At 37.3% G+C, this 12,500-nt stretch overlaps 1 protein-coding gene across 1 annotated transcript in view; it reads left to right on the forward strand.

Moving 5' to 3' along the window:
* Positions 1-12,500, forward strand: part of zgc:153039 (uncharacterized protein LOC767698 homolog) — a 29,594-nt gene that overhangs the window by 9,714 nt on the left and 7,380 nt on the right. The window contains exons 7-9 of the mRNA XM_051863221.1: positions 2,212-2,369; positions 2,950-3,032; positions 6,523-6,647. Coding sequence (XP_051719181.1) covers positions 2,212-2,369; positions 2,950-3,032; positions 6,523-6,647 — 366 coding nt within the window. The remainder of the gene's footprint in view (positions 1-2,211; positions 2,370-2,949; positions 3,033-6,522; positions 6,648-12,500) is intronic.

Consider the following 12,500-nt stretch of genomic DNA (forward strand, 5'->3'; position numbering starts at 1 on the left):
GTCCCTTTTGATAATTTTAATGTTTCAGTGCTGTATAAAAGTCTTAATTTCTTTAAAAAAAATCTTACAAAATGCTTACGTTTAGAAACAAAATAGAAACTGTCAATCGTCCGTCCATCCGTGCGCGAGCAGCCCATATCTTTTATTAGGTATTAATTCTGGTTACAGGATCCGATTGAATCTAAATACTGACAGCTGCAAACAAACAAAAATATTAGAAAAGCCGAGACAGACGTGTCACTTTGGCCATATTGATCGCGGCTCCGGTGATTATTGGACTGTACGACGGGAGCGAAATGAATTCTGATGAGATTTCTGAAAAGAGACCTTGTTTGCATTCTCGTCAGTACTTGAACAAATCCTTCCATTAAGTTAACTAGTTGGCTGCTAATTAACTTTATGCAAATGAGCAGCCATGGGTTTTATGGGTTATGGGACACAATTCACACTCATTTTCTGTAAACAGTAAAGCCCCGCCTCCTTTGATTGATTGGCCGTCTCAATCATTGTGACATTGATGAGTGCTGTTAGAGGCAGAGCAGCCAAAAATGTAACTTTTAAAACTTTTTGTCATCCTAATGTAACTGTCGTAGGCCGGTAAGAGCTGTGTGTGTAAATCTCACTCCCCTGATCTCAAGAAGCGCTCTAGCAACTGTCTAGAGATTGCCTTTAGCCTCCTTGTTAGAGGGCCCGCCTCCCACACCAGAGACCCGGGTTCGAGACCCGCTTAGAGCGGGTGGTTCAAACAGGAGGGGTTACTTTGGTGCCGTGACCCGGATGGGAGTGAGGTTTAGGGGGGTGAGTGTAGAGTCTAGAGACTGTGATCTTTAGTCTCCTTGTTAGAGCGCCCGCCTCCCATACCAGAGACCCGGGTTCAAGTCCCGCTTAGAGCGGGCGGTTCGAACGGGGGGGGATGGGTAATTTGGCCATTTCTAATTACTGGATGATCTCGTCCCCCTCATTATCTACTGTAGTTACGAGCATTAGAGACGGATGGAGTAATGGAGACAGAGCTGTGATAGAGATGGAGGGCTTGTTAGTTATTGATCCCTCTTAATGATCCTGCTCCACTCGCCTCAGACCAGCGTTTAACTCAACAGCCATTCCTCACATCTCTGGCTCTTCTCACGCCATACAGCTGAAGGTCACGGCTCGCTTCAGACCGCCGCGTGATTATTATTATTATTATTATTATTGATAAGCGACACTACTGAACTGACCATAGCTCTGAATATATGATCACATTGCATTGCCTGTAAAAGAAGTCCAGTGTAGTTCACTATGCAGCTGCGCTGAGAACGTTGAGCAGTCGTCTTCATTCCTATTGGTAGTGGGCGTGTCACATGGCTGCTCATTTGCATAAAGTTAATTAGCAGCCAACTAGTTAACTTAATGGAAGGATTTGTTCAAGTACTGACGAGAATGCAAACAAGGTCTCTTTTCAGAAATCTCATCAGAATTCATTTCGCTCCCGTCGTACAGTCCAATAATCACCGGAGCCGCGATCAATATGGCCAAAGTGACACGTCTGTCTCGGCTTTTCTAATATTTTTGTTTGTTTGCAGCTGTCAGTATTTAGATTCATTCGGATCCTGTAACCAGAATTAATACCTAATAAAAGATATGGGCTGCTCGCGCACGGATGGACGGACGATTGACAGTTTCTATTTTCTGCAGACTTGTTAACCTGTGAGAGAGAGCGCGAGCGAGACAGACGCTCTTTTACTGAAATAATTGTGTTCAGATCTGCGGTTGGTCTGTATAATTCTTAATAGAGCTGCGATGATGCTATTAAAAGCGCTCGAGCTGAAAGAAGGCGTGAGAAGAGTTTCAACCAGAGATGAACAACACGTCACTCGATTGTTGTTTTTACTCGTGTCTCTGATTTCTCTGATGGCTTTATATTTTATTATTTGATTTACTTCTGTTTTCCGTCATCATGTTCTCATGATCCAAGCTGTATGACGTTCTTTCTTCTGTGCAACACAAAACAGAAAATTTTAGTTAACAGTAACAACACTGAATGATAGATAGTTTCTAATATGTTATTTTAGCAGATAAATAGATGCTCTAGGAGGAGATTGAGTCAGAAATGTTGGTCGCAGAAGTAGAAGAATATGTTTAAACACACCATCTGTATGTTGGGTTTCTCATCTCCTAAGACACGAGTTTACTCTGCCATGTTCTCACAGACGCTCTGTCTCTCTCTAGGATTCTCCTGCAGAAAGATTACGGATTTCTCAGAGACATTAACGTCTGGCATCCCTTCGTGACGGTCGGCGTTTATTCCTCCACGCTGTCCGCTGCCATGAGTAACCTAATCGGAGCGTCCCGCATCCTGTACGCTCTGGCGCGGGACGACCTGTTCGGTGAGTGAGCGCTCTCATGAACACACCTGATTGTGTTACGAGGAAATTGTTGTTCTCCTTTATTAAAACCTTCCTGATCTTGCCACACCCCCTAATGAGCCCCATTTGCATAAACATGTAACTTTGGCCCTCTGATGTTTGTAAACAGCCCAGTGTAAATAAACAGTCTGAATCTGTTGAAACACATTCAGCTTATATTTCACTCCCAAATTATCCCAAAATATATTTACTTTGCTCAGAAAAAATGTGCAAAAAACAAATAAACTTTTTTTATGCAAAATATTTTTTGTTTTGTTAGTCTGTTAACGGTTTTCTAGGTTGTGTGTGTGTGTGTGTGTGTGTCTACATCTGTTCAGCATGTTGAGTGTCGTCAGTTTGCGTGTGTGTTTCTCGTGTGATGATGAATGAATGTTCTCAGATAAAGATCTAGATGTGCGAGTGATTGATTCTCCTGCTGTTGTTGGTTTATTCACCTTCAGCTGTTGATCTGCTGATAGTTCTTGCTTCATGTAGAAAATATGAGTCGATGTTTTCAGTAACAGATCATATCAGTTGAGTTCTCCATCTCTCTCTCTCTCAGGAATAGTTCTGTCTCCAGCCAAACGCATATCTGGCAGCGGGAACCCCTGGGTGTCTGTTCTGATCTCCTGGTTTATTGTACAGGTGAGGCGTTAAAATGAGTTTATGCATAATAGTTTGCCAATCATCTCGCATGAATGAATATGATTATTATCTGTCTCTAGACTGTTTGTGTTATGAGTTTATTAGTTATAAATGTATAAATCCCACGTTTATAATTGCTCCTCTTACATCTAAGAAGCCCCTCCCACACACAGTGTCACATGTTAAATGTCTCCGCCCACATACAGAATCTCTTGACATTTGTAATGATTCTTCTAAAGGAAAATGTTTTGATTACACTTTTCTCTACATCAGAAGTTTGAAGAGCAGTGTGAAAAAATGTAAAAATAAATAATAGAAATAATGTTAAAATAAAAATTTGTTAAAAAAATTAGATTAAAATAAAAAAATAAAAAGTAATAAAATAGATACAAATATAAAAAAAAGATTGAATTAAAATAAATAAAAATTAGATTAATAAATGATAAAAATAACATTAAATAAATAAATAAATTGCATTAAAAGATTAAAATAAATAAATAAAAAATAATAAACTGGAATAAAATAAAGCAAAAAATAGAAAAGATTAAAATGTATATATAAAAATAATAATAAATACAAATTTAATCAAAATAAACAAACAAATAAATTCATTGTGCAATACTATAGTGAGTAGAAAAACTTAATGCAACTAACGTAAAAAAAAATAACTTCATAGAAATTGTTTTCAAAATAATATTTTACATATTTATAATATTTGTAACATAATTATTATAATATTTAATAATATATCATATTCAAATGTAACCTTTATACATGAAAACATATAACTTCTTTTAAAAATTTTAGGATGAGTCCCTCACATTAGCATATTCATAAACTCATTAGCATATTCATACCCTGTTATTGCAAAGTTGAAAATTTCTGACGCATTTACTTTCCATTAAAACTCAGAAACTCATCCTACATTTTCCTACCTTTTCCATTTCTCTCTCTCTCTCTCTCTCTCTCTCTCTCTCTCTCTCTCTTTCTCTCTTTCTGTCATGGAGTCGTTAGTCTCTTATTGGTTTAAAGGTCCTTTCGACTCCCAGAATGCTTTGTGATTATGGGGGAGCTGCTGCCATTAGCCATGAAGAGCAAGATGACACGACCTGGAACAGAAAAACACACACACACACACACACACACACACACACACACACACACTCCTGCATGACCTGTGCTCGTGTGCTAATGCTTTATCACACTGTCTGATGCGCACTATTAAACTTCAGATAACCTCCATTAGTATTTCACACACACTCACAGAGAGAGAAGAGAAAGATCTCTCATATACTACTTTATTGTGATCTGGTGACGTTTAAGTCAATCATTACTATTACTAGTGGACTCTTTTGTAAGGTGCACTACACTGACAATAAAATGATGTAAAACAATTTTCACTCAGTCTTTCTACTTCAAAATTTCAGTTATATTTCAAAGCATTTCTTTGAAACAATTTTTACTTTTAAGTTTCACAGATAATTACAAAGAAACAGCAATAACACATTGAAATACAGCTGCGAGCAGCAATTATAGGGGTTCGAGCGTTTTAAGGCCTTTAAGCTCATGCGTAAAAAGATTTTTTGTTTTATTTAACAAGCCTGTAACCATCTCGATCATAGGTGGAAAAGACCATTTACAGCAAATACAGGCAATTTATCATGGGAAATATATGATTTTAAAGCTTTTTAACAGTTATTGAGGTTGAGCCAAAAACCTAGGACTAGTTCGCCAAAGTTGGTTTCTGAAATAATCTCCAATATTTAATGAACGATTCGATGGACAGCGGCGGTCCTAGAGGCAAAGTTGCTCAGAATGAGGAGTTCTACCATGTGGTACGAATGTCATCACATTTGTACCACATGATCTCACAGGTCTCTAGGGCCGTGAGTCAAACAGGTCCAACAAGTTTCGTTGCGATCAGCCTCCATTAACCTTGTCTGATAGCTGCTCAAACTTCATTGGCTGATGGCAGCCATGTTTTTTGAGATACGTCAGTGTCCTCATAGACTATCATGGCTCGCCGGACAAAGACACTGCATGCCAATTTTGAAATTAATCAGACTAACGGTGAAGTAGTTATAGCCATTTTCATGTTTTTTTTTCTGTTATAGTGCCACCAAGTGGCCAATCGCCGCGTTCTTTTTCACCTGACCACAGAATGAGTTCTTACATACGTGTACCAAATTTGATGAAAATATCTCATTCCATTCAAGTGTTATAGGCATTTTAGTAAAAGTGGCTCCGCCCACTTCAAACGTTTTGGCGGAAGAATTGAAATTTAAACTTTTTTTTCATAATTATTGACAATCAGACTCCGGAGAATCTCACTGCACTGGTTTGATTCCGATTGGGCCAAAAATCTAGGACTAGTTCGCAAAAGTAGGTTTTTCAAAAAATCCAAAATGCCATTTCGCCAGAACGACGAGTGAATCCGAAGGAGTCGTGAGCGATTTCGTACTTTTGACCGCAGTAGCGCCCCCGTCAGGCCGATCAGGGTGAGACTTGGTAATGTTGTAGATGGTGTGAGTACTACCAGCCCTCAAAGCTTCAAGTCTCTATGACTTACAGTTTGGTCGGATCTCTTTTAGGAGAGAATGCTGATCCTTGGAAAATTTAACAATTACAATGGAGTTTCAGCACTTGAACCCCTAATAAAAGAACGACTGAAATAGTATTTTCTTGCACAACATACTCCAATAATTTTTGTTCTGTCTGAAAAATCATTTCATGCAGTACAGTGTCTCAAAATGTACTAAAAAAGGGTTAAACTCCCATAATGCACTTGGAGTACGTGGATGGTGACTCGGCAGATTAAAGCGCTGGAACCTTTCCAGACGTGTTCATGGCGTCCAAAAACACGCAACGCTTTTAATTTGCTTTTAAATTTCCTTTTCCTCAGGAATCTGGATGCGTTTCTTCCGTGTGACCCTGAGTTTGTATTGAAACGCAGCCGCGACGCTCTGCCTCATAAACGCTCAATTTATCTCCGACACTTAAGCGAGTCTTACTGTTATATACGAGGGCTTTAAAGAAGAGCACTCAATATGAGGGATAATGCTCAGCCAATATCTTAATAACACTCCGTCTGAATTAGAGCAACCGTACACACACACACACACACACACACACACACACACACACACACACACACACACACACACACACACACACACACACACACACACTCTTGTTGGACACTGTGTGCATTTTAATGAGGGACGAGTAGAATATAGTGAAACAAGGGCTCTGTTCCAAACCCTAGTGAGCCGCCTACATAGGCAGCAATCATGATGCATCTCATTTTTCATCTAATATATATTATTTTATGTCATAGTTTTATTAGTTTTAGCTATGCAGCGCTGGGATTTGGGATTTGGAGATGAGTGCAGCGCTGGGATTTGGGACAGAGCCATAGAAATGGAGATGAGTTTGTGTATGAGGTGGCTAGTGATGATGATGACCAAACCTTCTCTCTGCGTGTCTCCAGCTGGTGTTGTTCTCAGGGAAGTTGAACACTATCGCGAGTATCGTCAGCATCTTCTTCCTGCTGGTCTACGCCACTGTGGATCTGGCCTGTCTGGCGCTGGAATGGGCGTCCGCCCCAAACTTCAGGTGAAGCATCTCTGTTTTATTAATCTCACCGTGTCCTGCTCGCTGAATGCTGCCAAATCCTTTAACCCGCTTTCTGTGCGTGTCCTGATCAATACTGACGATGTGCTGTTCTATTGACTCAAGGTCAGAGGTCAAGGTTAAACACATTCAGCTCTCCGCTGGTGATTGGCTGAGAGTGTTGAGGAGGCGGGGCTTCCCTGCTGCCGAGTGCGTTCTGTTCGCTGTCGATTGTTTTTCAGTGTTGTTTGTTGTGTCTGCAGAGGCATGTTAGATTAAAAGCCATTTAGTGTTCAAATCCCCAGAGAGACCGCCGTGATTAGCATAGTTAATTTAGCTGAACCACTCCAAAGTTTATCGTCAACATGGGAGAGAGCTCTGTGTGTGTGTGTGTGTGTGTGTGTGTGTTTTGGATCTGGTCTGCTGCAGTCACAGGAAAATCTGGCAAAAGAGAGGTGCGTGTGTGTGTGAGAGAGAGTGTGTGTGTGAGAGTGTGTGTGTGTGTGTGAGAGAGAGTGTGTGTGTGTGAGAGTGTGTGTGTGTGTGAGTGAGTTTCTTTTAAAGTTGTATTTTAGAAGCAGGATTAGGGCTATGAAATCAATGTTTTTTTGTTTTTTTTTCCCCCAAAATTTTTCACCATTTTAGTTTTTCTGGATTCTATTTTAAGGATTACATTTTTAATTTTAGTAATCAAAAAGAATTCTAATTCATTTAAATCATGAAACTTATACAATTTAGCAACATTTTTTTAAAAAGATTAACAGAAATTACAAAGTAAAGGCCCTATGAAATAAATTTTATTTTTTCCCAAATTCTGTTTTTTTTTTTTTTTTTTTTTTTTTTTTTTTTCTGCTTTAGTTTTTATGGATTCTATTTTAATGGTTAAATTTGAATTTGAGTAATTAAAAATATTCTTATTAATTGAAATCTTGAAAATTATACAGTTTAACAACAATTTATTAAAACTATTAACAAAAATTTAAATCTGAAGGCCCTTTGAAATCAGTCTTAATTTTTCCCAAATTTCATGTTTTCCATTTAAATTTTTCTGGATTTCATCATATATATAATTAATGTTTTAAAATGTAATCAATTGAAAATTTAACAATTCCTTTTATTATTATTATTTTGGCACAGAAAGTGCTGCACAACAGAGGTTAACTGTTCAAATTAAAACATGTTTCATTAATTTTATTATTATTACTTTGAGAATTACTTTCTAGTGTACAATTGTAATATATTTCTGTCACAATTTCTTAATTTAAACCAAAAACATTAAAAAAAAATAAGCACGAGTGTTTTGGTGGGTTGTAGTGAAGAGCATTGAGTTTTTGTGTGTTTGATGGTAGTTTTTGCACTGGAAACACCACGAGCGTCAGGCGTTCACTGCAAAACATGATGTTCTTCCTCAGTGTTTCTGTTTGTTTTCCAGCACAAACATCTAAACATCCTTAAATCAAGATACATTTACTGGAGAAGAGAAATGACGCAAGATATTTTTCAGTAACAAGTCTTGTTTAATGAAAAGTTTAATCAAAATGAAGTGAGTTTGTGCTTAAAATAAGAACAAATATCTGCCAATGGAGTCAGAAAAATAATCTTGTTTTTCCTTTAAATTTTTCTGACTCCATTGGCAGATATTTGTTCTTATTTTAAACGCAAACTCACTTCATTTTGATTAAACTTTTCATTAAACTAGACTTAATACGTTCAGTCATTTTGCTTCTCTTGATTTAAGAATGTTTAGATATTTGTGCTGGTAAACAAGACAGAAACACTGAGGAAGAACATCAGTGCCGCGTCTCACAGAAGGATCTTCGACAAACTCATTTAGTTTCATATTTTATATATTTAGCTGCTTCTGTATTATATAAATGCAGACAGAAATAAATGTAAAGATTCACTATTAGGATCTACTGTGAGAAATGGATTCACATCTGGTTTTGTGAATGTTTGTTTAGTCCAGTGCCAAACCGGCTTTATCCGTGACTGGGCTTCATCTGTTCCCGATTTGACGTAATTCTCTCTGCTAATATTATCAGATGTTCACTAATGAAATGATCCTGATGTGTTCCTGACCCTTGTTTAACACAAACACTGCTGATATCTAAATGTGACGGTGTTTCTTGGCTTTCACTGTTCGAGGATAACGCCTGATCCTTCACTCCGGCGGTTTGGAGTTGGACTGAATTTCAGATGAGGCGGTTTGTGTTTTGGCTGCGTTCCTGTCTAAGTAGACGCAGGCGATTCTGAGTCCAAGAGATTCGGTGTGTCCAGAATTAATGAGATGAAACTTTTGAGAAAAAATGAGAGAGAGAGAGAAAGAAAACAAACTGACAGATGATCATCAATCAAAATTAAGAGAAAAGAAAAGAAGGGAAGAAATCAAAACAATCGTTTGGTGCTTTAACATGATGCCATTCGTCTGCTAGCTGTGCATTTTCAGTCGTTTGACCATCAGCATCAAGTCTGGTCCACATTACAGATTAAAACTGAGAGTTTTGATTTTATGTTCCGTTTATGGGTTAGAAAATACTGAAGGTGACACTTTACAATGAGGTTTCATTCGTTAACATTAGTTAACCACATTAGTAGACATGAACTAACAATGGGCAATACTTCTACAGCATTTATCAATCTTAGTTCATGTTAGATTTTAAGGTTGAATGTTGTGTCTGTTGACTATAGTTAATGCGCTGGGAACTAACTAACATTTTTATTAACTAACATTGAATGCTGTAAAAATTAATTGCTCATTGTTCATGTTAGATAATGCATTAACTAATGTTAATGAATGAAACCTTATTGTGAAGTGTTATCATAGACAATAATAGTTTTGGGAAAAAACTTAACAACACTGTAAACTGTGAAATTTACTGAAAGTTTACTAAAAATTCATTGTACTTTATAGTAAAAAGTTATTTGAACTCAGTAACCGAATCAAACTTGTTTGTTATGTTTTATGCAGGATTAATATGCAAGAGATTTAAGTTAATTTGACTTAATTTGATACATGGTTTAAGACCAACATTTCCCCCCTAAAAAATAAAAAAATATTTTGTTTTTGTTACATTTAAGGGTGAGAAAATCCTAAGTTGATGCCACAATTATAGAAAAACTTTATCACACTAAAATCTAACAGTGAAATTTACTGAATGTTTACTAAAAATACATTAGTTATGTCAACTCAATAACTGAACCAAACTTATTTGATTCATATGCAAGAGATTTAAGTTAATTTGATGTTTCTAATTTTAATTATTTTATTAAATAAAGTTATGTTTCAGTTACAGAAAGTTACGCTGCAAAATGTTTTTCTTGCTTAATATTTTTGTCTTGTTTTTCCGATAAAAAGATGTAAAAATTCTTAAATCAAGATACATTTACTTGAGAAGCAAAAACACTTACGATATAATTCTTGTTTCTGAAATTAAGTGAGTTTGAGCTTAAAACAAGAACAGAAATCTGCCAGTGTGTCAGAAAAATAAACTTAATTCAAAAGAAAAACAGCATTGTTTTTAAAACACAAACATTTTGATTCATTTTTCATTAAACAAGACTTCATATCTTGCATCATTTTGTTTCTCCAGTAAATGTATCTTGATTTAAGAATGTTTGGATATTTGTGCTGGAAAACAAGACAGAAATACAAACTAACTGTTTCCTCAATTTTCTTACTTTAATTTGTTGTGTTTTACAGTGAAATATTGTGCACAGCTGCCCTGGTCGATCTGTACAGAAATTTTAAAAACACAAATAACAGAAAATATCTGGTTTGTTTGGTGCCAAGTTTGAAGACTCAGACCTCAGCAGTCAAACGCGGAGATCTGTTCTTCCTCACAGGCTTTAACGCTGCCAGACTTGTGTTGTTGTTTGTGCGATGGATCCTCAGGTGAGGAAGAGGCTGATCAGCACCTGTTGTTTTGTTTAGTTCGGATGTTTGTGTGAACATGATCAGCACAGCTGGAGCGAGATCATTGCTGAATGAAATCAGGGAATGTTAAAGACGTTTTCATGGCGGTTTGTGAATTTTTATGCTAATTTGCAAATTTGTACACAGTTTGGTGTCCATAAGATTTTTTTTTTAAATGTTTTTGAAAGAGTCTCTTCTGCTTTCCAAACCTGCTTTTATTTGATCAAAAATACAGTAAAAATAGTGAAATATGTGAATATATAGTAAAGTGTAATTTATTCCTGTGATCAAAGCTGAATTTTCAGCATCATTACTCCAGTCTTCAGTGTCACATGATCCTTCAGAAATCATTCTGATATGATGATTTGATGATCAAGAAACATTTATTATTATTATCAGTGTTGAAAACAGTTGTGCTGCTTTAGATTTTTTTCACAAGAGCAGCATTTATTTGAAAAAGATGTGTCCCATTTTGACTGAAACACACTGTAAACCCTCATATAGACAGCCTGACGGATTTGGCGCTTTTCCCTTGAAAAGTTAGTCAATTTAATGAGTTTGGTGTGTGACGGAGCTCCTGTGGCATGTCTGTTATATTATACCTTCAAGTCAGAAAATGAGTTGCTCCTCACGTTGTTAATTGGTTGATTGAAATGAGGAAAGCAATTAAACTGATTAATGGCCCCTTCAACTGATTCTACTGTCCCTCTAATCAGATGCTGATTGAAACGCTGTGAGTTTCTACACCTCCACCGAGTGAGTGTGTGTGTGTGTGTGTGTGAGTGTGTGTGTGTGTGAGTGTGTGTGTGTCGCACGGGTCATTTTGGCAGCGGGAAGTTTGCTTTTTGCTGACATGAGCAGGGTGACATCACTTTGAGTGCAGATCTGCTGGCTTTTAACATAATTGCTGCTGCTGCTCAGAGCAGCGCTGGAGGAGACGAGGAGGGAGGAGAAAGAGGAATGGAAGTGAAAGAGAAGAAAGACACAAACAGGGCGAAACAGACGCCAGTGAAATGGCAGATAAATGAAAAGAAAAGAGGAATCGAAAGGGGGAGTGTGAAAGAGACTGAGGGGAAAACTGGAATGAGATTCTGTGTGTGTGTGTGTGAGAGAGAGAGAGAGAGAATCGTGCAAAATCTTTCAAGAACATATCCAGGTCATATTTCAGGCCAAAATCAAAAGAAAGAAAGAAAAAATTATATTTTGCATAATAAAAATTAAGCCATTTGAATCCATGAAGTATTTGACATTATTTTCAGGACAATTAATTACACATTCTTCATGAATATTCATCGTTGTAAAAACTGTAAAGTATTTCAGCATGATATGGAATTACACTAAACAAATAGATGTACTGACACGCGACAGCGGCTCAACCAATGGCGTGTGTTTGGGGGCGGGGCTATCAGAAATAGTTTGGGGAACGTGTTCGACAACAGTCATTATTTTTACATCTCAGTTTTTTCTCATTAGTTTTCTTTTACTAATAATCATTATATTCGTAAAATAATTGATTACAAAATATACACCCATACACTCTAAAAAATGCTGGGTTAAAACAACCAGTCCGCTAAAACAACCCCGTCCGATGGGTTAAAACAACCCGTCCGATGGGTTAAAACAATCCGTCCGATGGGTTAAAACAACCCGTCCGATGGGTGAAAACAAACCGTCCGATGGGTTAAAACAACCCGTCCGATGGGTTAAAACAATCCGTCCGATGGGTTAAAACAACCCGTCCGATGGGTTAAAACAAACCGTCCGATGGGTTAAAACAACCCGTCCGATGGGTTAAAACAATCCGTCCGATGGGTTAAAACAACCCGTCCGATGGGTTAAAACAAACCGTCCGATGGGTTAAAACAACCCGTCCGATGGGTTAAAACAATCCGTCCGATGGGTTAAAACAACCCGTCCGATGGGTTAAAACAACCCGTCCGATG

This window comes from Ctenopharyngodon idella, chromosome 15, assembly GCF_019924925.1.
Source record: "Ctenopharyngodon idella isolate HZGC_01 chromosome 15, HZGC01, whole genome shotgun sequence".
In the NCBI taxonomy this organism is placed as follows: domain Eukaryota; kingdom Metazoa; phylum Chordata; class Actinopteri; order Cypriniformes; family Xenocyprididae; genus Ctenopharyngodon; species Ctenopharyngodon idella.